This window comes from Marmota marmota, unplaced genomic scaffold (assembly GCF_001458135.2).
Source record: "Marmota marmota marmota unplaced genomic scaffold, marMar, whole genome shotgun sequence".
Lineage (NCBI taxonomy): Eukaryota > Metazoa > Chordata > Mammalia > Rodentia > Sciuridae > Marmota > Marmota marmota.
Window position 1 is genome coordinate 1,790,545 of NW_025999871.1, and position 26,532 is coordinate 1,817,076.

The 26,532-nt window shown below is 38.1% G+C and overlaps 1 protein-coding gene and 1 pseudogene across 1 annotated transcript; both read right to left on the reverse strand.

Moving 5' to 3' along the window:
* Positions 1 to 413: 413 nt before the first annotated feature.
* Positions 414 to 22,795, reverse strand: Znf454 (zinc finger protein 454). Its single transcript, XM_015506406.2, has 5 exons — positions 22,546 to 22,795; positions 21,403 to 21,536; positions 19,469 to 19,595; positions 18,970 to 19,059; positions 414 to 2,474 (listed from the first exon to the last, which is right to left on the reverse strand). Exons 2-5 carry the CDS (start codon positions 21,433 to 21,435, stop codon positions 1,138 to 1,140), a joined length of 1,587 nt encoding a protein of 528 aa, XP_015361892.1. The 5' UTR covers positions 21,436 to 21,536; positions 22,546 to 22,795; the 3' UTR covers positions 414 to 1,137.
* Positions 13,046 to 14,145, reverse strand: LOC107159760 (annotated as a pseudogene).
* Positions 22,796 to 26,532: the final 3,737 nt, after the last annotated feature.

The window sequence follows — 26,532 nt, forward strand, 5'->3', positions numbered from 1 at the left end:
AAGCTGAGACCTGGAGGAAGAATTGTGGAACTCAAGAATTTTGATCAAACTTTGTCCCCTTGACTGAAATCCCGAGTTCTGAAAGTTGGATTTGGGTACACTACCCAGAATCATGGATATCGATTCTATTACTGATTCACAGTTGATTCTGTGATTCCAATCAACTAATTCAGTTGATTCTGACTCATACTGTGTAAGAGCTCAGATCATCTAGTTCCCAAGGGTGGTAGTAAGAAGTGACATGATTCCTTAACAGTTAGGAGTTAAGTTAGAAGAGGGTCATACCTTTCAGTTGAATTGGCTCAGGAGAATGCCAGTAAGAAGCTCATGGACAGATAGATCTGGGAAATCTGGCAAAAGATGATGTGAAGTTGAAGGTGGGAAGCATAATTTAAATGATTTCCAGGCTGGTGAATGGATGACTTCACTTTATTTATACTGGCTGTCAGGAGTATGGGCAAGGAGAGAAAAAAAGAGCTCCATTAGAGGTGGCAACTCTCTTATACAGAATACTCCAGTAGAATGAAATGCTTATGGGTCACTTTCTTACTATTTTGTTCTTTTAATTCTGGACCTTAATTTTTATAACTTCATAATCTTTTAACAAACTATAAATTTGATAATCTATTTTTATGTTGTTAACAAATCTCCATTTTGGTTCTGGTTCTTGATAATTCAGGTTAGTAAAAAATACTTCTATTGCTAGGCTTGGTGGCCCATGCCTGTGATCCCAGAAGCTCAGGAGGCTGAGGAAGGAGAATAGCGAGTTCAAAGACAAACTCAGTAAAAGCCAGATAATAAGCAACCCAGTGAGACCCTGTCTCTAAATAAAATACAAAATAGGGCTGGGGATGTGGCTCAGCGGTCAAGTGTCCCTGAGTTCAATCCCCAGTACCAAAAACAACAACAACAACAAAAAAACCCCAAACTGCTATTAATTTGAGGCCAGTACTAAAGAGTGGAAGGGTGTTTGCAATATTATAGTCTCAAAACCCATGATATTGTGACGCTTGACTCTCGAGAAATACAATGACTATCCTGATTTAAGTTTTCATACTTTTCTCTAGAATGGATTATCTTATATTCAATAGTTAATTTACTGAGTCTCAAAACTCTTCCATATAAACTTAATTCATGTCACTTATCTCCAATATGATGTCTCTGATGTTGAATGAGATTTGCTGTTTGGTTGAAAGCCTTCCCACATTTATTACATTTGTAGGGTTTCTCTCCTGTGTGAATCCTCTGATGTTGAGTAAGGTGAGTGCTTCGGATAAAGGCCTTCCCACAGACTTTACATTTGTAAGGTTTTTCTCTTGTGTGAATTCTCTTATGTTGGGTAAGAGCAGAGTGGTCACTGAAGGCTTTCTCACATATGTTACACATGTAAGGTTTTTCCCCGGTGTGAATTCTCTGATGTTGGGCTAAGGCTGACTGGTCCCTGAAGGCTTTCTCACACAAGCCACATCTGTAAGGTTTCTCTCCAGTATGAATTTTCCGATGTCGTGCAAAAGACGAATTATCTCTGAAAGCTTTCCCACATTCACTACATTTATAAGGTTTCTCTCCAGTGTGAATTCTTTGATGTTCTGTAAGGGAAGAATTCACCCTAAAGGCCTTTCCACATTCATTACATTCAAAGGGTTTCTCTCCAGTGTGAATTCTCTGATGCTGAAGAAAACTTGTACTCTGATTGAAGGCTTTCCCACATTCGTTACACTTATAGGGTTTCTCACCACTATGAATATTCTGGTGTTTGGTAAGATGTGCCCTGCACACAAAGGCTTTTTCACAAATGTCACATTTGAAAGGTTTCTCTCCAGTATGTATTCTGTGATGGTGGGAAAGATGTATGTTTCGGATAAAAGCTTTTCCACATAAATTGCATTCAAAAGGTTTCTCTCCAGTATGGATTTTCTGATGGTAAGTAAGTGAGGAGCTCACTGAGAAGGCCTTGCCACATTCTTTACATTCATATGGTTTCTCACCAGTGTGAATTCTTTGGTGATGGATGAGGTGTGTACTCTGGTGAAAGGCTTTCCCACATTCTCTGCATTCATATCTTTTCTCTTTAATATGCATTTTCTGACTTGTGTTGAGCTTTTCACTATGAAGTTTCTGATGCTTGTTAAGGGTAGAACTCTTAGAGAAGACTTTCCCACACTTACTACATTCAAAGACTTTTTTACTTGGCTGAAATTCCTGGTCTTGAACAAGAGAGGAGCTCAGGGTGCTGCCCTTCCCAGATTCACTGCATTCCTGTTCACTAAACCCAGATGGGGAGTTCTGTTGAGTGAGGACCACTTGCTGCAAGCTGATCTCCTGACCTTCCTGACACTGCCATTCCAATAGGTTAGCATATTTCCAGTGACTTTCTCTGGTGAATCTTTCCTTTATTGTCCACTGACCTAATTCTTCTTTAGAAATATCTGCCTTGAGAGTAGTTTTCTTACTCATAGGCATTGTCATCCAGTCTGAAAGACATTAAAAACAAAAATGTCTGTTTTACCTGAGTTCCTCAAGATGGCATGAGATTATGAACCTGTTAATAATGCTTAACAAGGAGGATGTGGTGAAGCTTTTTTGAGAAATTACAATAAGAAAGGAAAGAGAAAGAGAAGTGAACACAGGACTGTGGTGGGGTTCATCAATACTTCATGTCTAAGGCAGGGGAGCTTGGGCTTCTTCCTGTTCTCAGAGGTCATAGGCCTGGGGTAGAATCCAGAGTACCAATAATTATTTTCTTTGTGATCAGAGAAAAATTACCTGACTGTAATATAGACCAGAATATTCTAACATATAAGAAAAAAAAAGTATCTTCTCTATTTTAGTACTATGGTCTTTAAGACAAAGATTTAGCCTAAGGAAACCACTGAAACTAGACAAAACTAGGAAAAAACATCAAGAACAATTATAATACTCTCACATTTTACAGACTTATTTCAGTATGTAGATGGACAATAAAAAGCTAAGCTGCCCTTCAGTTTTTTTTTGTGTGAAACATTTATATCTACTAATAAAATAAGGACCTACTACTGCTTGTAAGGAAGCAATGTCTTCTAACCCATATGATAATGTGATATCAAATGAGGAAATCTACCATGGTGATGTTTAAGAACAGAAAATTAAGAACAAAGCAGGACATCTGCAAGGCTATAGCCAGTATGTCTCGGAAGGAAAGGCTGTAAATCTGGGTTAAGAAATATTCATTAGAAAAAGGACTCTATTACAAAACAGTCCCATGAATTGTCTAACAAAATAACTCTTTTCCTCTGACACACTGCCCGCTGCCCCCCCCCCCACCAAAAAAAAAAAATTCTCATGTAACAACCTTCTTACACTTCGTTTCCTGGGTATCTTGTTATTGACAAGAGTTCTGGATTGTGTGCTATTTTTCCTTACATTTGTGAATGGCCACCTTTTAACTTAAGTCTGTTTAAGACTTTGTACTAAGAAACATAATGCTAAGGACAAGATACTAATACAAGATACTAATTTTTCCAGGGTAAAAGAAGAAAGTAAAAAAAAAGATATTAATATGGATGATGCAAACAATCCTTGGAAATTCTATCCAGAACAAGCCTTTCTCATCTCCTCCTTTTCCAACTCCAGGAAATTTTACAAAGAAATACAATAATAATAGTAATTTTAAAAACCTTTAATTATCTGAAAAAGAAAGATGAACAGTCAGATAACAATGGTATCTGCAGGGAATTGATTCTAGGATTCCCCACAGATACCCATCCTTACAGATACCACAGAATGACTATATTGTCATTTAACTTTAATCATTTTTATTGTGAGCAAGCATATATTACTCTGAGTGGGAAATTTTAGCCTTACAATATATGTGTTTATCTTTCTAAAGGCCTACCAGAGAAGAAATTCTTTGAGGAAAAAAAACTACTAGGTATTGGGAATCACCTTCCTGTATTTTTCTTCTCTCCCAAATCTTAATGCTTTGGGTGATATGCCTTCAGGCAGATTTTTTTTTAATTCATATTTTCTAGTTGTCTTTTGCAGAAATTTGGTCTGCACAAGCTACTCTGTATTGGCCAGATGTGAAAATCCTTAATATTTTGAAGTTTGACAATACAGTCAAGACTCCTCTGCCACTGCATTTGCAGGTTACACATCTGTGGATTCAATGAACCATGGATTGTATACTATATAGTTAAGCTTATAAAAATGATTGCTTCTGTACTGAATATGTATAGATTTTTTCTTGCATTATTCCCTAAACAACAGAGTAAAACAACCATTTACACTGTATTAGGTAGTATAAGTAATCCAGAGATGATTTAAAGTTTATAAGAGGTTGCACATTTTATATAACCTATACACATTTTATTTAAGCAACTGAACCAAGAATTTGATTAATACTTAAGCTTTCCAGGGTAAAAGAAGAAAGTTTAGTAGAAATTCAGAATTTTCTATAGTCTTTTGACATTGTGGATCCCAAAACTATAGTTTGGGACCATCCAAAGAGAAAAGTTTGTAGTAAACATGTGAATCCCTTCTAGAAGTAAGGAAAAACAAGAAACTGAAAAAGCTCTGTAAACACTGGAACTCAATCTCTAGCTATTATAGTGCTTGGCTAGATTAAAATGGTTTGTTTATAGTCCAAAGCTGTACCAGAGGAAAAGGCAAATCTTCTTGGGAAGAAACAATATGCAGAGTTCCTATGTTCCTTCTCATCTAATGTCAGAAGTTCAATTTAAAAAAATTGAATGAGGATACAACAACAGATAAAAGAAAAAGAGATCGAATACCAGAGTTATCAGATATGCAGTTAAAAGTAACTGTGATTGATACATTTGAGAAAACATGTAAGATTAAAAACAAGTAAGATTAAAACAATTGGAACAAAAGAATCAAATGAAAATCCTAGAACTTATAAAGAATTGAAATTATGAACTCAATAGCTAGATTTAACATAAGCAGAAAATATCCATGTGCTAGGGTTTGAATATGTCCCCTAAAGCTCAAGTGTTAGAGATTTAACTCCTAAATTCATACATTGATGATATCTAGAGATAGGCCTTTGAGAGAGAGGATCAGATGAGGTCATGATGGTGGCCACGCCCCTATGGAAGCAGTAGTTATTTTTATAAGAAATGGAGGAGAGACCTGGGCTAGCAGGCTTTGCTCTGTCTGCCTATATCATGCCCTTCATGGAGTTATGATGCAGCATGAGACTCTTGTCAGATGATCAGCAGATACCAGTACCCTGCTCTCAGACTTCCCAGCCTCCAGAACCATGAGCCAAATAAACCTTTATTCTTCATCAGCTACCCAACCGAAAACAGACTACAATACCATGGTAAAAGATGCAGAGAGACAGATGAGACAGTGTCAAATGAGTGAATATATATATGACTGGAATTGTGTAATGAGAGGAGATAAAGAATGTAGCAAAATGTTATTTGGAAAAAAAAAAGCTGCAAAATGAAATTTGAGTATTCTATTGTGGTAACACAAACCAGACAGACTAATATAGCCTCTAAATTAAGTAATACATTTCTAAACAACTGATACATCAAAAAAGAAATCATGATAAAAATTAGAAAACAACTGAACTTAATGATGATACAAATAAGAATTGGAACTTATAAGACACAGCTGAAGTCACATGTGGTAGGAAATATACATACACTGACTGTCAATCTCAAAAACATTTAGGAAAACAACAAATTAAACCTAACAAAGATGAAAAGAAATAAAGAAAACAAATTAATTAAAAACTTGATTGACCTCTATTAAGACAAATGAAGATAAGACATATTACCAATATTAAGAATGTTAAGGTGACATTGGGACAGATTCCACAGATATTTACAAGAGAATAAGAACACAATGAAAAAACTTCATGGTAATACATTTGATGACTTAGATAAAAGATTCAAACTCCTAGAAAAACATAATGTAATAAAACAGGTACAAAAAGAAAAAAAATCTAAATGATATTATATCTAATAAATACATAGGATCTTCATTTTAAAACTTCTTCATCAAGCAATTTCTAGGCAGAGATATTCACTAGTGAATTCTTCCAAATTTAATGAATGAAGAAATAACATCAGTTTTATATTTTCAATTGGTTTTATGAAACTGACACACACCAGATCTGATGAGGATATTATAAATGATAAATTCACAGAGTATTCTCTTTTATTAACATAGATGCAAAATTCCTAAATAAAATATTAGCAAAAGAAATATGGTGATATAAAAATATAATATGTCACAAATAAACTGAAATTCAAGGTTGTTTTTGTATTGAATCACTCTTGTCATTCACATTAACAGAATAAAGCAGAAAAACCATACCATTATTTTAATAGATGCTGAAAAGACCTTTGACTCAATTCAATACCCAGTCATGATAAAAACTCATGGTAGTAGAACAGTAGTAGAACTCTTAATTTGATTGAGTTCTTATAAAAACTATATTAAACAACAGTTAATCATAAAATATTAAAAATATTCCCAAGACTGAGATAAAGTAAACATTTCTGTTTTCATTACTTCACTCAACATTGTACTAGAAGTTTAACAAGTTCAAGGTTAAAAAGGAAAAAAAGAAGAAAAGATTAGAAAGGAAGGAATAAAAATGTTATTTATCTGATGACATGACTGTGTTCATATAAAAACACAATATGGAATATTTCATGCACAATCTATTAGAATTAACAGGGAATACAAAAACCAATAGTGTACCTACACACCAGCTACAAATAATTGGAAAATGAAACTTTCAAAAGATATTAATAAATCCATCAAAACAACAAACACTTCTTATCAAAATCTTAGCAGGAATTTTTTAGACGATGAATAGCCAAATCTAAAATTCTAAGAGAAAAAAAAAAAAAGAACAAAACTGGAAAACTGACATTAGCAAGTATGACTCATTATAATGCTATAGTAACTAAAACAGTGTTCACTGGCACAAGAGTAGACAGAAGAAATGAAACAGGACAGACTAGAAATAAACTTGTACACAAACAGACCAAAGGGACAGATTATAGAACCCATGCTTGCAGCTGCACAAACATGACATGTACTTGCAGTCAACTTATGTCTGACAGAAATGACAATACAGAATAATGGGGGAAAAAAGTCCTTTTCAGTAAATGATTCTGGGTCAACTGGATGCCTATCTAGAAAACAGTGAAAAATAAGTCTTTCATGTGAATTGTAGACCCAAATATGAAAGAAAAAATAATACAGCTGCTATATAATACGTGTTTTCATGGCTTTAAGAGGTCTTAAGTAGGATATAAGGATTAACCATAGGAAGAAAAAGAATCCTAATAAATTAAACTATCTTAAAAATTCAAAACTTCTATTTATCATATGATGCCACTATTCACAGTGAGAAACAATATTTTTAATATATATATATATGACAGAAGACTCAAAACCTGAATGTACAACCCTATAAATCAATAAGAAAAAAATTAACCAGTCAGCTAAAATAGAAAAAGAGGAAAGACTTATAGATACTCTACAAAAGAGGATATCTAAATGTTTAATAGAGGGGCTGAGATTGTGGCTCAGCTGTAGTGCACTCGCTTAGCATGTGTGGGGCCCTGTGTTTGATCCTGGGTCAACATAAAAATAAATGAATGGAATAAAGGTATTGTGTCCAACTACAACTAAAAAAATAAATATTTTTTAAAAATATAAATAAATGTTTAATAGAAATAAAAAGATGGGGGCTGGGCTTGTGGCTCAGTGATAGAGGGCTCGCTTAGCATATGTGAAGCCCTGGGTTCCATCCTCAGCACCACATAAAAATAAAATAAAGGTATTATGTCCAACTACAACTAAATAAACAAAATATTAAAAATAAAAGAAAGAAAAAGATGGGTGGGTACAGTGGCGCATGCCTATGATCCCAGTGGCTCAGAAGGTTGAGGCAGGAGGATTGTGAGTTCAAAGCCAACCTCAGCAACTTAGCAAGGCACTAAGCAACTCAGTGAGACCCTGTCTTTAAATAAAATACAAAATAGGGCTGGGGATGTGGCTCAGTGGTTTAGTGCACTGAGTTCAATCCCCAGTACCAAAAAAACCCAAACAAAAACAGAAATAAAAAGATGATCATCAGTCATAAACTTAAATACTCCATACATCCTCTAGAACAGTGAAACATTTTTTAAAATGACAATACTAAGTGTATCAGAAGATATGGAACTCTCAGATCCTGCTGGTTGGAATATAAAATGGCAGAAGTATTTTAGAAATCTACCTGGCTTGGTCTACTAAGGCTTGCAGTTGTACAAGCACGACACTTCTATCTATATACTTACTCCAGGAAAATGTACATGTAATGCTCTAAAAGCTGTATAAGAAATGTGCACGGTAGTACTAATTAAATAGCTCCAAAATAGAAATATGCCCAATGTCAAGCAATGGTACAATGTACAAATATGGATAAGGTTAGATCAAAATGTTATACAGTGAGGGGCTGGGGATATAGCTCAGCTGGTAGAGTGTTTGCCTTGCATGTACAAGGCCCTGGGTTCAATCTCCAGCACAACCACAAAAACAAAACACAATACAACAACAACAAAACTTGTTATAAAGTGAGATGAAAATAAACCACAACTGTCATGACATGTGACAACATGAAAGAATATCAAAATACTGTTGACATAAAGATGTCAGACACAGAAGAGTAAATAACATGTAATACCATTTACATAGTTTAAAAACAGGCAAAATAGGGGCTGAAGATGTGGCTCAAGCGGTAGTGCGCTCGCCTGGCATGCGCGGGGCGCTGGTTTCGATCCTCAACACCACATAAAAATAAAATAAAGATGTTGTGTCCACCTGGGACTAAAAAATAAATATTAAAAAAAGCAGGCAAAACAAATATATGGTCAAGGTAGTTGTTACCTTCCGGACGAAAGAAACTGAGAGGGAGAAGGGGTTACTGGAATGTTGATGTTCTATTTTTTGATATGGGTGTTGATTATACAGATTTATGTGTTTATATTGCTAAAATTTGTTAAGTTGTACACTTATTATTTGTGTACTTTTCTGTATTACCTCACAAAAGGTTTACTTGAAAAATGTGGGAGCCAGGCGCAGTGGTACCTGCCTATAATCCCAGCAGTTCAGAAGGCTGAAGCAGGAAGATTTTTAGAGTTCAAAGCCACATTCAGCAATGGCGAGGCACTAAGCAACTCAGTAAGACCCTGTCTCTAAATAAAATACAAAATAGGGCTGGAGTTGTAGCTCAGTGGTTGACTGGCCCTGAATTCAATTTCTGGTACCCACCCCCCGCAAAAAAGTAGAAAATGGATTTAAAAATTAATCAATGAAAGCACTCACTTCTTGCTATCTTTTCTATCAGCTACTGAATACTTACGTCTGCTTAGTAAAGTGCTTTCTTGATTGTGATAATAAAAACACTTATCCTGACTTTTTAAATTTTTTATATTAGAGAATCAATATATCTTGGTTTTACTACACTGAAAACTAACTGAGGTGTGAGAAGACTAGACCCACTGAAACTCATATGATTGCAGTGTGACAGAGCAGGCTTGGTGGGAGCACTCGAAAGTCAACACTCACTGGGGTCACTGCAGATGGGCAGATTGAGGAGCCATACCCCTAGCTGTATTGGTCTATATTAAAAAAAATATAGTAGTTTTAAAATACACAACTCTAGGGTTTGAAGTAAGGCATGTGAGTAGTATCCTCCTAAAATGTAGTCAAGAGGTCACAAACAGGGAGGGACCAAAGTTCAAAGTCTCTGAAAAGGACTTTAGACCTCCCACTGTTTTGGCAGGCAACTACTAGGTGGCTAAGGAAAGCCTCTTATAAGAAAGACACCAAAATAAACAGAAAATCAAGGAAAACACAGCCTATGATGGGAGAAGAGGATGTTTTTGAAAACCAGTATCTTTAAAGAGATTTTTTGTTTTGTTTGTTTGTTTTTCAGTGCTTGGAATCAAACCCCAGACCTCACATATGCTAAGCATACATTCTGCCACTGAGCTACGTACACCCCCAGCCCTTAGAGAGAAGCTATGTTAACTGTGAAACATGAGTAAGAACTTATTTTAAAAAGCAATAGTCACAGAAACAAGGATTTGGGAAATCAAATGACTGTGGAATTTAAAACTCAATATACAATGCCTGTTGTAAACAATTCAAAAACAGACGAAAAAATCCAATAATCCTGTTTATAGACAATGAACAAACAGCAGTGAAGGATGGTGATGGAGGAAGGGAAACAAGGTAAGACCCTTGGATGCCTCCTGTTTAGTCCCTGGAGGCAGATTCCAGATCACACACAGGGCCATAAGGGCACAGGGTTCTCAATGTATTCAAGTGACAGACATCAGGCTCCCAGGAGGCTGAGGCAGCTAAAATCTATGGACCGCCAAACAGAAAAGCTGTAGAAACTAAATTTAAACTATCCCACAAATTCTCCTACTTCTTGCCCAGAAGGCTCTGATGGTATTATACCATTTAATGAAGAAACAACAAAAGAAAATACTACAGTACAGAAAAGAAGAAGAAGAAGAAGAAGAAGAAGAAGAAGAAGAAGAAGAAGAAGAAGAAGCAGCAGCAGCAACACCAATTCTACACAAAATCTCTCAGAAAATAGAAAGGGAAACTTCCCAACTGTTTTTTTTTTTTTTTTTTTTAAGGCTAACATTATTCTGCTATCAGAAACAAAGATACTACAAGGCAAATAAAACTAACGTCTTTCATGACTGTTGATGCAAAAATCCTTAATGAAATGTCAATAAATTAAATCTGGAGATATTCAAAAAGGATAATAAGTCAACACTAAGTTGGGTTTATCCTAGGAATGAAAATTTGATTTTTGATATTTAAAAATCATTTAACTATAATTTATTAACTCAACCATAACATCATCTTAAGGATTCAGAAAAATACTGGAAAATTAATATACACTTATGATAAAATTATCATCAAACCAGGAGTGTGTACAAACTTATTCACCTGATAAAGGGTATCTACAAAAAATACCCAGGTAACATCATAATGAATGAAATGTCATTATGGCTTTTCCCCTAAGATGGGGAACTAGGCTAGGATGCCCCTCTCATGGCTGCCACTTGATACTGTGCTGAAGGTCCTAACCAGTGCAGTAATGAAACAACTGGGTCTCATGTACATTGCTGTGGGGATACAAAATGGAACAGTTACATTAAAAACAATTTTCAGTTTAAAGTTAAATATGCACTTAATGCACCACCAGCAATTCTTTTCCTAGATATTTACTCTCATGAAAACTTACATCCACAAAACCCATGTCTACACAAAAACTCATACCTAAATGTTCACAGTGCTCAAACTGCAAACAACTCAAATGTTCACTAATGATGAATGAACAAATTGTGGTTTATCTATACATTGAGATGTTACTCAGCAACAGAAAGTAATTATGCTGTGCAAAATAAGGATAAATCTTAAAGATATTATGCTGTGTGAAAGAAGTCAGAGATGAAAGAGTACATACTGTAAAATTCTATTTATATGAAATCCTAAAAAAGGCAAGTAATAGGGAAAGAAAGATCAGTGGTTGCCAGGGGCTGGGGCAGGGAAGGATTAGCAGCAAATGGGGTAAGAGGAAACTTCCTGAAATAATGAAAATGTTGTTTTTATTACGTGGTGATAGCCACCCAATTGTATCCATTTATCAAAATGGATCAAGTTTTATACTTACATTTGCTGAACTTTATTGCATCTCAATTATACTTTAATGAAGCTGACAAAAATTAATTTTAAAACTTCAATAGAGGTTAGGCAATAAAACTTAGGATGTTTGTAAAACACTAGAGCAAAGAAAGTATTAAGAATGGAAATTTTCATAAAAAGATAAGAAAATTAGAAGACTAATGCAGGAGGTTCGATATTAATATCAAGCATTCTGCTAAAGAAAAAAAATTAGCAATAAGAGAACAAAATGTCCTAAAATGAAAGGGCAGGATTTTTGGATGGAAAGCCTCACCAAACAATCAAATGTTTGCTAATGCTCAATGTATGATATTCAAAGATATATCTCTGAGAAACTTAAGGTTATTCAACTAAATGAGAAGAACCTCTGAGTTTTAAGAGAGGAAAAATAGGTCCCAAATGATTACAAACAAGAATTATTCTTTTTAACAGCAGCCTGAGGTCTAGAAAATAATGGAGTAGTGTTAAAATTATGAAGGAAAAATGAGTTCCAAAGCTAAATTCTACCCATTCATAAAGTTTAAGGAAGAAAAAAGACAGACATATTATGTTATATAAAATATTCCCATACATAATTTCTGAAGAAGCTATTGGAAGGACAATGCCACAAAAAGATGAGAGCAAACCAAGAAAGATGACAACGTAAGACACAGTGAATAGGAGATCCAGAACAGGAAAGAGGATGATTCATAAGAGGATGATGGCTGGGCACCAGACATAAATGCCCAGCAACTCTGGAATGAAGCAGATTAGAAGGCTCCGGAAGAGACAAAGACAATTTAGAGAAGGACTAAGATCAAATTTGTGATCAATAAGTCAGATACAGTGGCACATACCTGTAATCCAAGTGATTTAGGAGATTGAAGCAAGAGGATCACAAGTTTGATGCCAGCCTCAGCAACTTAGCAAGACTCTTGTCTCAAAGTAAAAAATAAAAAGGACTGGGGAGGTGGCTCAGTGATTAAGTGCCCTTGGATACAGTCCTCAGTAGAAATAAATAAACAAACAAACAAATACAGAAATAAATTAGTGACTCATAGAAACTAAACTAAGACTAATGAAATCTGGGAATAGGTTGCTTAGGAAAATGGAAATTGTCAAAATTACGCTACATCTGTACTGGAGGACAGGGAATGGAAGACAATAAGCATGAGTAGTTGAAGGGAGCAGAGACTGGGCTTAATCCTCACTTTTTTTTATGGTAATTTTTAAATTTTAAAACAAAATAACTGACCTTAGCCAATATAGTTATCCAAAGCCCCCTATTAGGCTATAGAAGTTTGTGCCTTCACTTCCCATGGAGGCACAAACAACCCAGACAAAACCCAGCAGTCTCTTGAGGCCAGAAGGTTTGCAGAGTGGGAAATGTAAAATGAGGATGAGATTGGTTAAAGGTATAGGAAGGTCAGTATAAATAAGAGACAAAGAGGAAAAGAAGTATTTTTAAACAAAGTCAAACAGCAAAGAACACTAAGAAGCCTCAAGATTTCAAGGGAGACTGACATACCAGTCTAAAGGGCAGGATGCAACCACTAGACAATGGGACTACACTAAGGGTTACCATGCCTCAGAACAGCAGACCTTCCAACAAAACTCAAGCAAGTACACTAGAGAGGTTGCACTCCTGAAGGCTCAGAGACAGGCAAGAAAAGCTTCTACTGTGCTGGGATGGTGATTACTGGGCAAGTGAGCCCTAACTGTGCCTAGCTAAGAGAAAGGGAGAGGGAGGCAAGCCATGTGTTGTGGTTTTAAGAATTTTCCAGTGGTTTGTGTTAATTGGCATTTGGCTCAAAGTATTGCCATGGGTAAGGACACAGCCATGAGAATGAATAGGAAAACTAGCATCCTCAGTTCAGTCTCTGTGAATCCTCCAGCTCCAACCCCTCCCAACTCTATCAACAGTCCCAAGGAGGTGAACCTTGCCTGAAGACAGGATATGCTGCTCTTTCAATGGTCTGCTGATTATCAGAATTGGAGGGCAAGGAGTATTTGAAGTTCTGCCTGTTTAGTTTCACAATAAAAAATAAGCAAAGGAAGGAGGTGGAGAGCAAAGATGCTTGCAGCCTGAATCCTGTTAGGTCCTTTTGGTCAAGTCTCTGGATTTGTAGGCCACTCCTCAACTTTTCAGCTCCTGCACAATTCCTTGGGGCATGTGACTAGTGACTGCATATACACCTGGCTTAAAATTACTGACTCTCTGCCACCCGGAGACCCAGTTGTTCTCTAGACTCATCATCACAATGGTTCCATCAAAGGAAGAGCTGATGCAGTCATATACTATCTCTTGTTTTCCATTCATTTGTAGGTAGGCATCACAATCAGCACAACATTCATATTCAAACTGGTGGATTGTCTTGACCAGTGAACACAGAAGACAAGCTCACAGATGCCACAGATCGTAGACACTGTCTCCAAGGCCATCCTCTGGGATAAAAACAGTGGGGGACATGGCCACAGCCCCCACAACAGAGGAAGTAAACAACTCACTACTAATCCTCAATTTTAATAGAAAAAATTGAAAAAATGTTATCTAAAAAAAGTCAAGAAGTAGCATATAAACATGTTCCTTGGAGACATGAAAACAAATATATCAAATAATCAGCAAAAAGAAGAGAAAGTGGTTACTTCCAGAGAAGAGGAAATGGGGAAGGGGACAAGAAATCACTATTGTTTATAATAAATCTCACAGAGTTTCACTAAGCTGAATACTTGTATTATCTGAAGAAAAAATAAATACTAAAAAGAAAGAAAAAAATTTGAATAAACGCCAAACAAAACAAACAAAACAAATCAGCAAACAAAGAACTAAAGGAAATAAATAGTGAGGAGCAAAAATTAATAAAAATAAAATAGAATGGACTTGCAAAGTCAAATGTTTATTCATTAAAAATTCTAGTAAAAAAGGCAAACCTCTGAGAAGATATATATTTAAAAAGACAAAAAATAAATATTATTATAAATTCATTCCTCCATTCAACAAACCAGTACTGAGACCTGACATGCCAAGCATATGACAGCAAACAAGACTAAATTCATTCCTTAAGGATCTAAGGGGAAAAAAGATATTTAAACAGGAAACAGAAAGCACTAAGAATAAAGATCAAGCCAAGCGTGGTGGCACATGCCTGTAATCCCAGCAGCTTGGGAGGTTGAGGCAGGAAGATCAATAAATCAAAGCCAGGCAAATTCAAAGCCAGCCTCAGCAAAAGCAAGGCCCTAAGCAACTCCGTAAGATCCTGTCTCTAAATAAAATACAAAATAAGGGCTGGGGATGTGGCTCAGTGGCCGAGTGCCCCTGAGTTCAATCCCTGGTATAAAAAAAAAAAAGAAAAAAGAATAAAGATCAAAGAGATAAAGACTAATGTATTTTACTTCATTAAATAAGAACTCCTGCTAGAGACAGAGAGACATGGGGGAAAAACAACAAGAGTATAGATTCCTGACTATATGTAACACCTATACATAATAGAAAAAGATAAGCTATCATAGAAAATGGGCATAGAATAGGAATATTTAAGTGACAGAACACAAATAATCAATAACATGAAAAAAATGTTCAAACTCTCCAGTAAATAAAGGGAATACAAATAAAACCACAGTGATGCTATTTCTTGGGAGCAAGACTAGCAACATTTTTTAAGTTTTACAAATCCAGGTTTGGGCAAGCAACTCCTTAGACAAGAACTTGCATCAACTGTAAGTGTAATTTATAACAATTAACTTGACAAAAAATTGGGGAATATCTAATAAAGTTGAAGTAGTGTATATCCTTAAGCCTAGTATTGCTAAATCTGTGAATATACCCAAAGAAAATATGTATAAGAATATTCAGGTTGTCATTATTTACAACAGTGAAGAAAAATCTGGATATAGCCTATGTACCTAACCATCAGGAGAATGAATACTTTAAAAAAAAGTTTTAAAAAGTAACCTAGAGCTACATACCTCAATATGGATTTGAAAAAAAAGTAAGTTCTGGAAAAGCTTCCATAGTACAATACATATATTTATGGGAAGGAAGATGAATACTGCTTAGAGCTACAGATATATGTGGAAAACCCACAAAGAAAAGCTTGGAAAATACTGGTGTAAAATCAAGCTAATGGCTGTCTCTGATGTACAAGGAGGAAGATGTGATGAGGAGAGCCACAGTGGACTTCCATTATGTTGTGTTCCATTTCTTAAGCTGAATGGCAGGGCATGAGTACTGTTTCCATATCATCCTTTAAACTGTTCAAAAAATTATACACTCTTTTTTTTTTTGTATATTCAATGTAGAGTATTCAAAATAAATGTATTTCCAAGTAAAAAAAGGAAATGATAATGGTAAGTGCAGAAGTAAAATTATATCATGGAAGAATAATATATAAGAAATTATTCTCTTAAAAAAATCCCAGTAAATTTAAAAGAAAAAAATGCAGGTCAACTAGTAAAATGAAAAAGATAACCTAACACATGATGTTAAAACCTTAGATGAGTACTCTTCATGGTTGTAAACTCATGCATTTTATAGCTCAAGGAAAAAAAAAACATGTTAAAGATAAAAAGGTAAAATGTACAGCTGGTAGAACACAAACCTAACAGGGTGATAAATAAGAAACAAATTATATAAGTGATTAGCAAACTACTCAAATTAAGAGATCAGGTAGCCTTTTGTTTTCTGAGTTAATGAAATAAACAATTTCTGTGTAATTATACTTTTGGAAAAGGAAAGAAATGCAAGTTTTAAGAGCTGATAGATCTCATGCTGGTCTTTTGCCAATCTGGATTTACCACTTAATAGCAATAATAAATCAGTTCAGATTAGTTATCCCCCTCAGGCTCAGTTATCTGTGAAACAGGATTCATTGTACTTGCTTCACAGGTTGTAAGAATTAAATAGGCAGCAAATATATATTTCCTGCAAAATCACCAGGTATAATGCTCACATATTAGCTCTCTCTCCTCCCTTTACTACCTCATGGCCCAGAGAACAGAAAAATTAAAAAAGAAAACTCTCTGAAGGACTTTTTCTTACCACGATTAAAAATAACTGTCTATTCTAAACTAAGAGTAAGGTGTGCAACAATGAAAAAGTTCTAGATAGAATACATGGTGAGTAGCCCTTATTTGAAATGCCTGGGACCAGAAGTGTTTTAGATTTCTTTGGATTTGTATATACATAATGAGATACCTTAGAGTTGGGATCCACACTTAAACATGAAATTCAGACAGAAGGTAATTTAATACGATACTTTCAGTGTACCTGCATTTTTTACTGTGGCCTGTTCCATGAAATCAAGTGTGGAATTTTCTACTTGTGGCCAGCATGTCAGCACTCAAAAAATTTTGGGATTTTGGAGCATTTCAGATTTTGAATTTTTGGATTAAGGATGCTCAATTTATATTTTGAGAATCAGAAATAAATCCTATTATTATTCTATATAGTCTTTGGAGTCCTAAACAGTCATTAAGAAATGAAACAGAAATTAGAAAAACTAAAAACAAATTGAATAAACACTTTAAAAATGAATATGAATTAGAGTGACAAGAGGATAATATGCACTTGGAAAGGATTAGTATTTCTTTTTCTTTCTTTCTTTTTTTTTTTTTGTTTTTTTTTTTTTTTGGTACTGGGATTGAACCCAGGGGTGCTTAACCACTGAGTCACATCCCCAGCTCTTTTTAATATATTTTATTAAGAGACAGGGTCTCATAAATTTCTTACGGCCTCACTAAGTTGTGAGGCTGGCTTTGAACCCACAATCCTCCTGCCTCAGCCTCTTGGCCACTGGGATTACAGGCATGAGCCACCAACCATGCCTGGTTAGAATTAACATTTCTTTATAGCAGAATTTCCAGTTTAAAAAAACAAAAGAGGTGATAGTTCTATTAAAAATATACATACATGCATATACATATAAGTTATAATTTTAATGGGAAATGGAGTAAGAAGGAAACTATTGAGTTTTATTGAAAGATATAAAATAACACACCTTCCATGACTGGGAAAAGGACCTGGGAGGAACTGAACTATTACTGTCGGTGTTTTCATGTTATCACCCACACCTGACTATAAAACCCTTCTAGGCATAAACATCTTTCAAAAAAATAGTCTTTCCTGATTGTACTACTCCAGCACAATAGGAAATTGGTGTTAATGATGAGTAAATGGCTAACTGAATGATTCAAATAAAAGCAGTTATATCAGAGTGATAGAATTGTGGATAAATTTCTTTTTCTGAATCCCCTTTCCCTTGCTTGCTGGTTATAACTCATTTGTGTAACATAGAATGAAACATTAAAAATACCTGTTGGGTTGTAATACAACACAGAAACTCAGAGAAGATTCAGAATTCTATTGTAGTAATTTAAAGGATTTTGATAACTGAGTTTTGAAAATAAGATCGAGTCCCAGACATTCCAGGTGTGCAGTTATTTACTGTAAGATATAAATTCCTGCCTACTTCACTGGGTTACTATGAAAAAATAAAATTAAAGGTTTGCAAATATATTTTATAGGATGCAAAATGATAGCTGCAAGTGCAATATTATAGTGTTTTAAAATAAAGGAATGAGCCTTTTGAATATCAGATGACCATGGAAAGATGTACCCCCTACCCTTAAGAACCCAGACCCAATGGACTCCTTAGGACAAGCAATACCACTAAACTGCTGTATTCTCTGAAATCCCAAGCAAAAGGCCTTTGCCACTTACCAGGTGCCAAGCATTGTACTAGGCATGAGCAATACAGCAAAAGATATGACAAACCAAGCTCTCTAGCACAATGCCTGGCAAAAGGTAGAGGACAATGAAATCTTGATTGAATGTATATCCATGTGGATGAAGAAATATGAGGTAGTTGAAGAAATGTGCAATGTTTTGCTAGAAAGAGAGGAGCTTAATAGGCATTTAACTGGCCTTTAAGCTGCCCTGCTGTGTGGTTCCTCCCCACTAGAGACGTTTCAGTAGACATTATACTGTCAGATGTAGTAGAGGAAGCTCAAGCATGGGGTTGGGGAACAACGGCCCAGATGATATTTTCTAAAACTGAAACTATTCATCTATGCCAAACAAGGAGAGAAAAAAGAAATCATGGGGGGAGGGTTCAGAGAGGCACAAACTGGCACAAGAAAGGCATGCCACAATTTGGCAATGCATGCTGGGAGACATATGCAGCAACAGGCCTGGCATGTTAGTTGAGATTTCATGCCTACCCTGACCATTTGGGTCCCTCCCAAGGTCCCCATACTTGTGATTCTTACCAAGAGAAAAGTCTCCTGAGGTGTCCTCTGGGATCCATTCTTCCCCTTTTCCCAGTTGAGAAAATATATCTGGTTTGGGTCCTAACAGTCCTGTTTTTGAGGGGGAAAAATGGACCAATCTGTTCATAATAGTGATAAAAAATCATTGCAAGGATGAGGCCTGGTCCTCAGAACTTCCTAGCAAAGGTAATCTGATAGGAAGATCCAGAGTGGACAACATGTTCACAGTGAGAGAAAGAAGTGGCTCAGGTCTGACAATCTGCTTCCAGGCCCCACCCTGCTGAAAGAGTTCAGGGAGAATTTGACTCCTAGCCACTTTTGAGGCATCTCCACTTGAGACTCTAAAAGCCTGGGGACACCAAGGATAGGCAAGTAGCAGCTTTGAAGATAACATCCTTAATTGGCCCATTTCCAACCCAATGTTTAGTGTGGCTTCAGTTTAAGGGTCCTAACAAGATCCCCAAAAGTGAAGATAAATCTTTCAAGGCTCCCACCTTACCTAATGAGACTAAGTTGCTGTAGTTTTCCAGCATCACATCCTTGTACAGGGCTCGCTGGGCACGGCTTAGTTGCCCCCATTCCTCCTGGGTGAAAAGCACAGCCACATCTTTGAAGGTCACCGAGTCCTGTAATAGCAAATCCATTCTTATTGACCGGGGGCTATTCTGGGGAAGCTGAGACTGGCTGTCCCCAGGAGCTTGTTAGGATTCACAGGACTATTAGCTATAGGGAGCTGGTATACTGGGACAGGTTAGGCATTTCCTCTAGGTCTCTGAAAGGCTTATTTTTGTATTAAGAGTTTTTCCTCCGTTTTGAAGATATAGATGGTAGTGACTGAGCACTAGGACCATACACTTGCTGTTCATTTTGCCCTCAACATTTTCTCTCATCTCCCTCAATCTGCCCAGCCCTGCTTCTGGCCTCCCTCATATGACTAAATCCTATTTAGGTCTCAGCTTGGACATTCCTTCCTCAGCACAGCCTTCCCTGACTGCTTCTACAGTTACCTATGTGGGCCCATCAAAGTAGTGGCCCACTTTATTGTGATTTTTGGTTTACTTTCGGTCTCCCTCACTGCCTATTTTCAAGAAGGCATTAAGCAGTTCTATATCTCCTTTATTTTCTTAGTATCTACAATATGGTTTGAGGAGTCAGCACCTATTATAGTCATGCAACACATAATGATGTTTTGGTCAATGACAGACTGTGCATACAGAGGTGTTCCCATAAGATTATAATGGAGTTGAAAAATCCCTATTGCCTGGTGATATTATAGCCACTGTAAAATCTTAGCACAACATATTACTTTTGTGTTTGTGGTGATGCTGGTGTAAACAATCCTACTGCACAGTTAGTCATATAACAGTATAATATATATGGTCAAGTACTAATATATACTATACTGTACTAATATTTGATAATTATGGTAAATAACCATGTTACTGATTAATGTATTCTCTATATTATATTTTTTGTCATTATTTTAGAGTGTACAACTAGTTTACTATAAAACAGTATGCTGTGTTAATGCTGGCAAGAACCTCATATATCTAGTGTTTCTTGAATCTCTTCATTGTATCAAGATGCCACATTGAGTGACTGATCTGGACCATCTAGATTTTCACTAATACTCTTTATGTTAGAGAAAAATAAAAGGGTGAAATTGCCTAAGGATGCATTTCTCAGAATGTGTTCCATTGTTAAGTGATATAAACTGTATTTGTTTTTCAGCAATTCCTGCCTTTCTTCAACTGCTCATCTGCCACCCCCAACATATGTGCGAGCATGCACGCACACACACATATGTCCCATGTAAACAGTAATTCTGTACCTTGGGTCAATGTCCCCTCAACTACAAATAATCCTTTTCTTTGAAATTCTGTAACAAGGACAGAGAAGAAGCAGTCTCTATCAGGTATATGCAATCTAACATGTAAAAGTCAACAACTTTCACATCACTGGTCTTCTTGGCCAACAGAAGAGCCAAGGGAGCTGGTATACACTGTAAAGAGTTAAGCTGAAGTCAGAAAAGAAAGCCAAGGGTCTAACAGGAAGGACTTTCAGATTATTCTAAAACCCTCTTAACACAGCAAAAGTCTAGCTGTATCTTTGTCTTTGGCTTTAGATAGATACCTCAGTATCTTTCTAGTAAATGCCAGCTTTTGCTTATGGTAGTACTTGAAAGAATGCTAGTGGAAAGATTTTTATTTCAAACAAACCTGTGTTCCAGTTCCAGTTGTGCCATTGATGACCTTTAACAAGTTACTTAACTCCAACACCCGCTACCATGAGCCCAATACGAGTAGGGAGGGAGTGACTGGGGTCAAGTGTCTGGGGGAGGCTAGTGTAGAAGTAAAGCTCCAGCTCAGGGAAAACAACAGCTTCACACTCTTCATATCTAGAAGGCAATTTAGGCAACACTCTCTCACTCACCTGGACTATGGTGGGCAGGTAACTGACAGCCATTCCTTCTTTGATGAGCCCTCTTAGGGATAGGCAAAGTGCTGAGGAGGCAAGTGGGCAGCTTTGCAACTGCAGGATTCCTAAGAGTAGAAATGTCTAGAAACCTGTTATGAGGAGAGGACTGGGTCAAAAAAATACCACATAGCATCTGGGAGTGAGTCTGTAAGCATTCATATCCTGGGAATCCCCCTGTATCCCAAAGCTATGAACTCTTTGGTCTTTCTTTGTTCCCAATTTTCTTTCCTGCTTCTGAAAGCATTTTTCTTTTCCTCCACTGTTAAGTGAATTGCTCACCATGCAACTTTCCCCTCATCACATCTTTCCTTTACTCAAAAACTCCATGCCTTCCCTTCTGTATTTTAGGGAATGAAGTTTTTATTTTATTTTTTTTATGGTGCTAGGGTTTGAACCCACAGCTTAATGCATGCAAGGCAAGCACTCTACCAATTGAGCTATATCCCCAGCCCCTCCCTTCTGTATTTCAATACTTGGACTTCTTGCAGAAAGCCCTGCTCCACTGCCAGCTCTCACACTTTCTACCCATCCTCTGTCCTTTACTGCTTTAGCAGTGCTGAGGAGTCAAGAAATTGTCTCTCCTCCTAGGGCAGCTAACTCGGAGGAGTGAAGAAATCGGGAAGGGGGTGAACTTCCTCCTGAAAAAGGAGGCAAGCTAAGTAGATCTTCATTGTGTATGTATCTCTCTTAGGCTAAGCCCTTCTCTGGGGCCATATGGGCGACCTGGAACCAAAGGCAGGCCAGAAACAATGTATTTGTGGGAGCGGGGTGAGAAAGGAGTACGGGATCAAGAGTCCTTCCTGCAATCACCCTCGGCGGCTTCATTAGGTACTCCGGGGAGCTACTGCAAGGGCTGCACTGCAGCTGTCCCTGCACTAGGCAAGTTCCTCATGCACAGCTCTGAAACGCATCGGGAATACAACTATCCCCGAAGTATAAATGGGCTTTCCAGGGTCCGCTCCAAGACGTGCTAGAGGCCCCGCCCCATGGTCCTCCACAAGCACTCTGATTCGAACCCCAAGCCCAAGATGCCCATTCCAGACCGTCCTCCTTTTTTTATTCCCCCCGCCCCGGTTTGGAATCAAATCTCAGACATACATTCTGGAAAGTTTGGGGCATTTGGTCAGTATCCTCCAGAATGGACCGCAACCCAGAAATCCTCAGTTTCCCTTCCGCCCTTCTTCCCAGACCTGACCACCCCACAGCTGCTTCCGCTCTCCCTTTGCGACTTTGGTCACCGTGCCTGGTCGCCGCTGGGTTGCCCTTGCAGAAGCCTCCGCTGGTGGCGAGAAACCGCAACCACCACATCGCAGTCAGAACACAATGAGCAGGAGTCTGCAGCCTGGATCTGCACTGCGCTTGCGCGTTGCCCTGGGAACCGCGGAGCCGAATTCCCACAAGCCTTAGGTCGGCTGAGCTAGGGCTGCCGGACTCCACTTCCCAGGAGAATTGGCGGAGAAAATGATGGCGTGCGCCTGCGCGGACAATGATCTGCGCTCCAGCGCCCGGGACTAGCGGTTTGGGATGCTGAACTACGTTTCCCAGGAGCCTCGGCGGGTGCATCCTCGTTCGCCTTATTCAACTAAACCTCCACGCATAACCGCTGTGCACGGATTCTGTTCCGTTCTGTGCAGATTCGGCGTGGGCCTCTACCTTGAAATAAAGCCCGGGAAACTATACACCAGGAACAGTTGATCAGCGATGAGGGAGAGTCCAGCGGAGCGGCGCCTGATGTGGTGACAAGAGCGGATCGGTTAAGGTCTCCGGAGACAGTAGGAGAGCCAAATGGCACGTTCTTGGAGAACGGTGCCAAAAAGACTCGAAAAGCTGGCGGGATTGCGCCCTTTGCCCCGAAGAAGCACTGGGTATTACCCATCTGGCCCTGCAGTCGACCAGGGCGTGGATTCCGAGACGTCACGATAATTTCTTCAGTGGGAGGAAATTTCTTTTAGTGCGAGGACAGGGACATTGGGGTGAAGGCCCTTAGAGCAGGGCAGACTGCGACTCAGAACAGAGCTGATGGCAGCTTGAACCCGGCTGGTGACTGAGGGAACCCAGAACGCTACTGATAAATGCCCAAGATAGAATAGACTTAGGTCTTGATAACTTATCAAACAGGGCTGAGGGAGAGGAAGGGAACTTGGATCCCAATGAGTCTTATTCTTAAACAAGTGGATAATGTTTAGAAGTTGGTGTTTATTTTTATTGAGGATGCAGTGATGTGTAAGGATATTCCACTGGAGATATTTAGTTGCATTTGAATACATGACTTTCATGGAGCTCAGGAAGGAAAGATTAGAGGGTTTTAACTTTGTTGTTGGTAAAATAAAATTTAAAAGGCAAGAATGTCACTTGAGATTTGCCACTGAAGGAATTGTTGGCCACCTTTTAGGGAGCAATGTCAATGACTTTATGTGACACCACAGCATTCTATTTGGGGTTTTATTGATGATTTTATTCCACCAACACCTTTATCAACTCTAAATACCCTTCCTCAGGATAATGGCTAGTTCCTACATTTGTTTGCTAAACCCTGTTACAAGACCCCTGCAGTAAGGATGTAGTAAAAGCTTCCTTTAGCTTCACTTCCTATAACTTCCTTCTACTTAACGCCCTAAATATACACTGTATTAGCCTTCTTGTAGTTACTCCTTTATTCACACACACTCCCCCTCCCCCAACTTCCCATTTCCCTTGTCTTCTTTGCACCAACTGGCTCACTCCAATGGTACCCTGTGCTAGGAGCTACTTTGCAGTAGGGACTAGGGGTCTTTCATCCTAGAATTGATAGGAGCTGACTTACACACTATGAGTAGGAGCAGTATCTTATCATACTTGTTCAAATGTACAGTGCAAAAGCAATCAAGTGTGTGGACTGCAGGCATGAACTAACTTATGCCAAACGTGTATATACACAAGAAAGTAACCCACCTCAACTATATCCTAAGCACTCATCCAGATCTGGTGTGTGTGTGTGTGTGTGTGTGTGTGTATGTGTGTGTTTAGAAGCCCAATGCAGTCTCCATGATCATCCAAGTTTAGGGGGCTGTTTATGCATTATCTACAAGAGGGGTACTGGCACCATAGTCTGCTGCTCCACCTGTGTTAAAGAACCCAGATTGCTAACCTATTTAAGTGTGTAAATGGCCCAATTTGTCTTTTGAGCTCAGTTACAGATAAAATATAACTAATCACCCCATTCTGTGTAGTCGCAGAGGACCCTGCGTTTCTTGCTCTTTAGAAGTCATTCAATACATCCAAATTCTCTTTTACTGACTCTCCTGCCATGAATTCCTTTAGGGCTCTCGATCCCCAGAAACTACTGAGAAGGTACTTAGTAAATATCTAAAGGCATGGTCATGGCTATCTGTCTGCTGCTCATAGGCCTGACAACATCTACAGTGACCATATGGCAGCCTCCACCCCACCAGCTGATTGGAAAAGGGACAGATACTTGGCCAAAAAAGTGACTTTTAAGACAGAGCCTGTCTTAAAAGGATGATCTGGACCAATTAGGTTTCTTTCATGAAATTTTAGAATTAAGAGATACAAGGGTCAGATAGGAGACCTGATGATTCTGGGTCACATGAATTTAATTTTAAGTAAAGGAAGCCAAGGTAACTGAGATAATGGAAAAAACATAGCAATGGGAGCCCATATGGTGGTGGTAGTAGTGACAAGGGGAAGGGCACAGAGAGAGTGCACCTACAAATCCTTGGCTAATGATGGTTCTCAGTTGCCAGAGAGTCTGGCTATACTGCATTTCAAGTGGCACACACAAAAAGTCCTCAAATATTATAGAAATTACAATTCTACTTGAGAATTGAGACCAAAGTAAGACTGGGTTTAACAAGAGGACGCTATAACCAAGGTATTCTCGCTCAGACCCTTATACTTTGAATATTCTATCCAGGTGTTTTACAAATAAATATCCTCCTTTCTCTCATTTCAAGCACAGAGGAATGAGGAGGATGGAGCAAATCACTGGCCATGAGCTTCTCCACTATTCTTCCCCATTTCCTGCTTAAACACACCCCTTGACTCATCCTGCTGATTCTGGGGCTCCTTGACTATACTCATATATAAACTCATGGAGTCTTGTGGAGAGCCATTCTCACACGTGACTGGGCGACTCCCGGTTTGGGTCTGAGGCGCTCTGACTAATCTGTGTTGGAGCTTTCCCGGCCCTCTCCTGATGAGAGAACCCGTCCGTGTGGGGGTGTGACTGACCACTGACCCCGGGGGCCCAATCACTGAACCTGACCTTGGAGTGCGGCCCCCCCTCAACCTTCATTGGATGGAATTCTCCCCTGAATTTCTTGTTCCCCAATAAAGGGCTACTCCCTGGCGTGCTCGCCCTCTCTCTCTCCTGCTAGCCCTGAGTAATCCTTGCTGCCCTACGGGTGGTTCAAGGTTGGAGCCAGAGAGGGGAGCCGTCTCGGACCTGGTCATAGAAAAAGGTAACTGAGTCTGTGTGTTTTATTTCGATCTCTGCTAGCTAACTTTTATGCCAAGAACCTCATTAATGAAACCAGTGCGCTGGTCGCATGGTGGAGAGTCTGAACAGGCAAAGAAGGAATTTAACACTGAATTAATTGTATCCCCCGAAACTTAGACTTTCAATAATTACTCTTTCTTATATCCATTCTACTCCTTTCCCTTCATATGTTTGTATTCCACCTGATCTCAAGAGAAAGAAATGAATTAAGAAGAAGGGGGGCAGAGAAGGGATGGGTAGAAAAGAAATTAAAATGATGAAGACAGCAGAAAAATAAAGGTTCAAAAGGAAGGCATAAAACAAGGGGGAGAGAAAGTAATGAAGGTGCTGAAGCTTTGTATGACAATGAGTTGAAGTCAGTAAGATTTTAACCCTGAGTAGTGATTGCCCAGAGACTCTGGACTGCTTAGGAGCTAAACAATGAGAGATCATAGGCACTTACTCCACTATTGCCCACATTTTCTGGACCCACGATTTATTTATTCCAACCACTCTTATTGGAAAGTTTCCCTCCTCTTGTTGAAAGTATTCCTAAAGCCTCTGTGTGCCAAATCTTATTTTCCTCGTCTGAGCTGTACATCTACTCA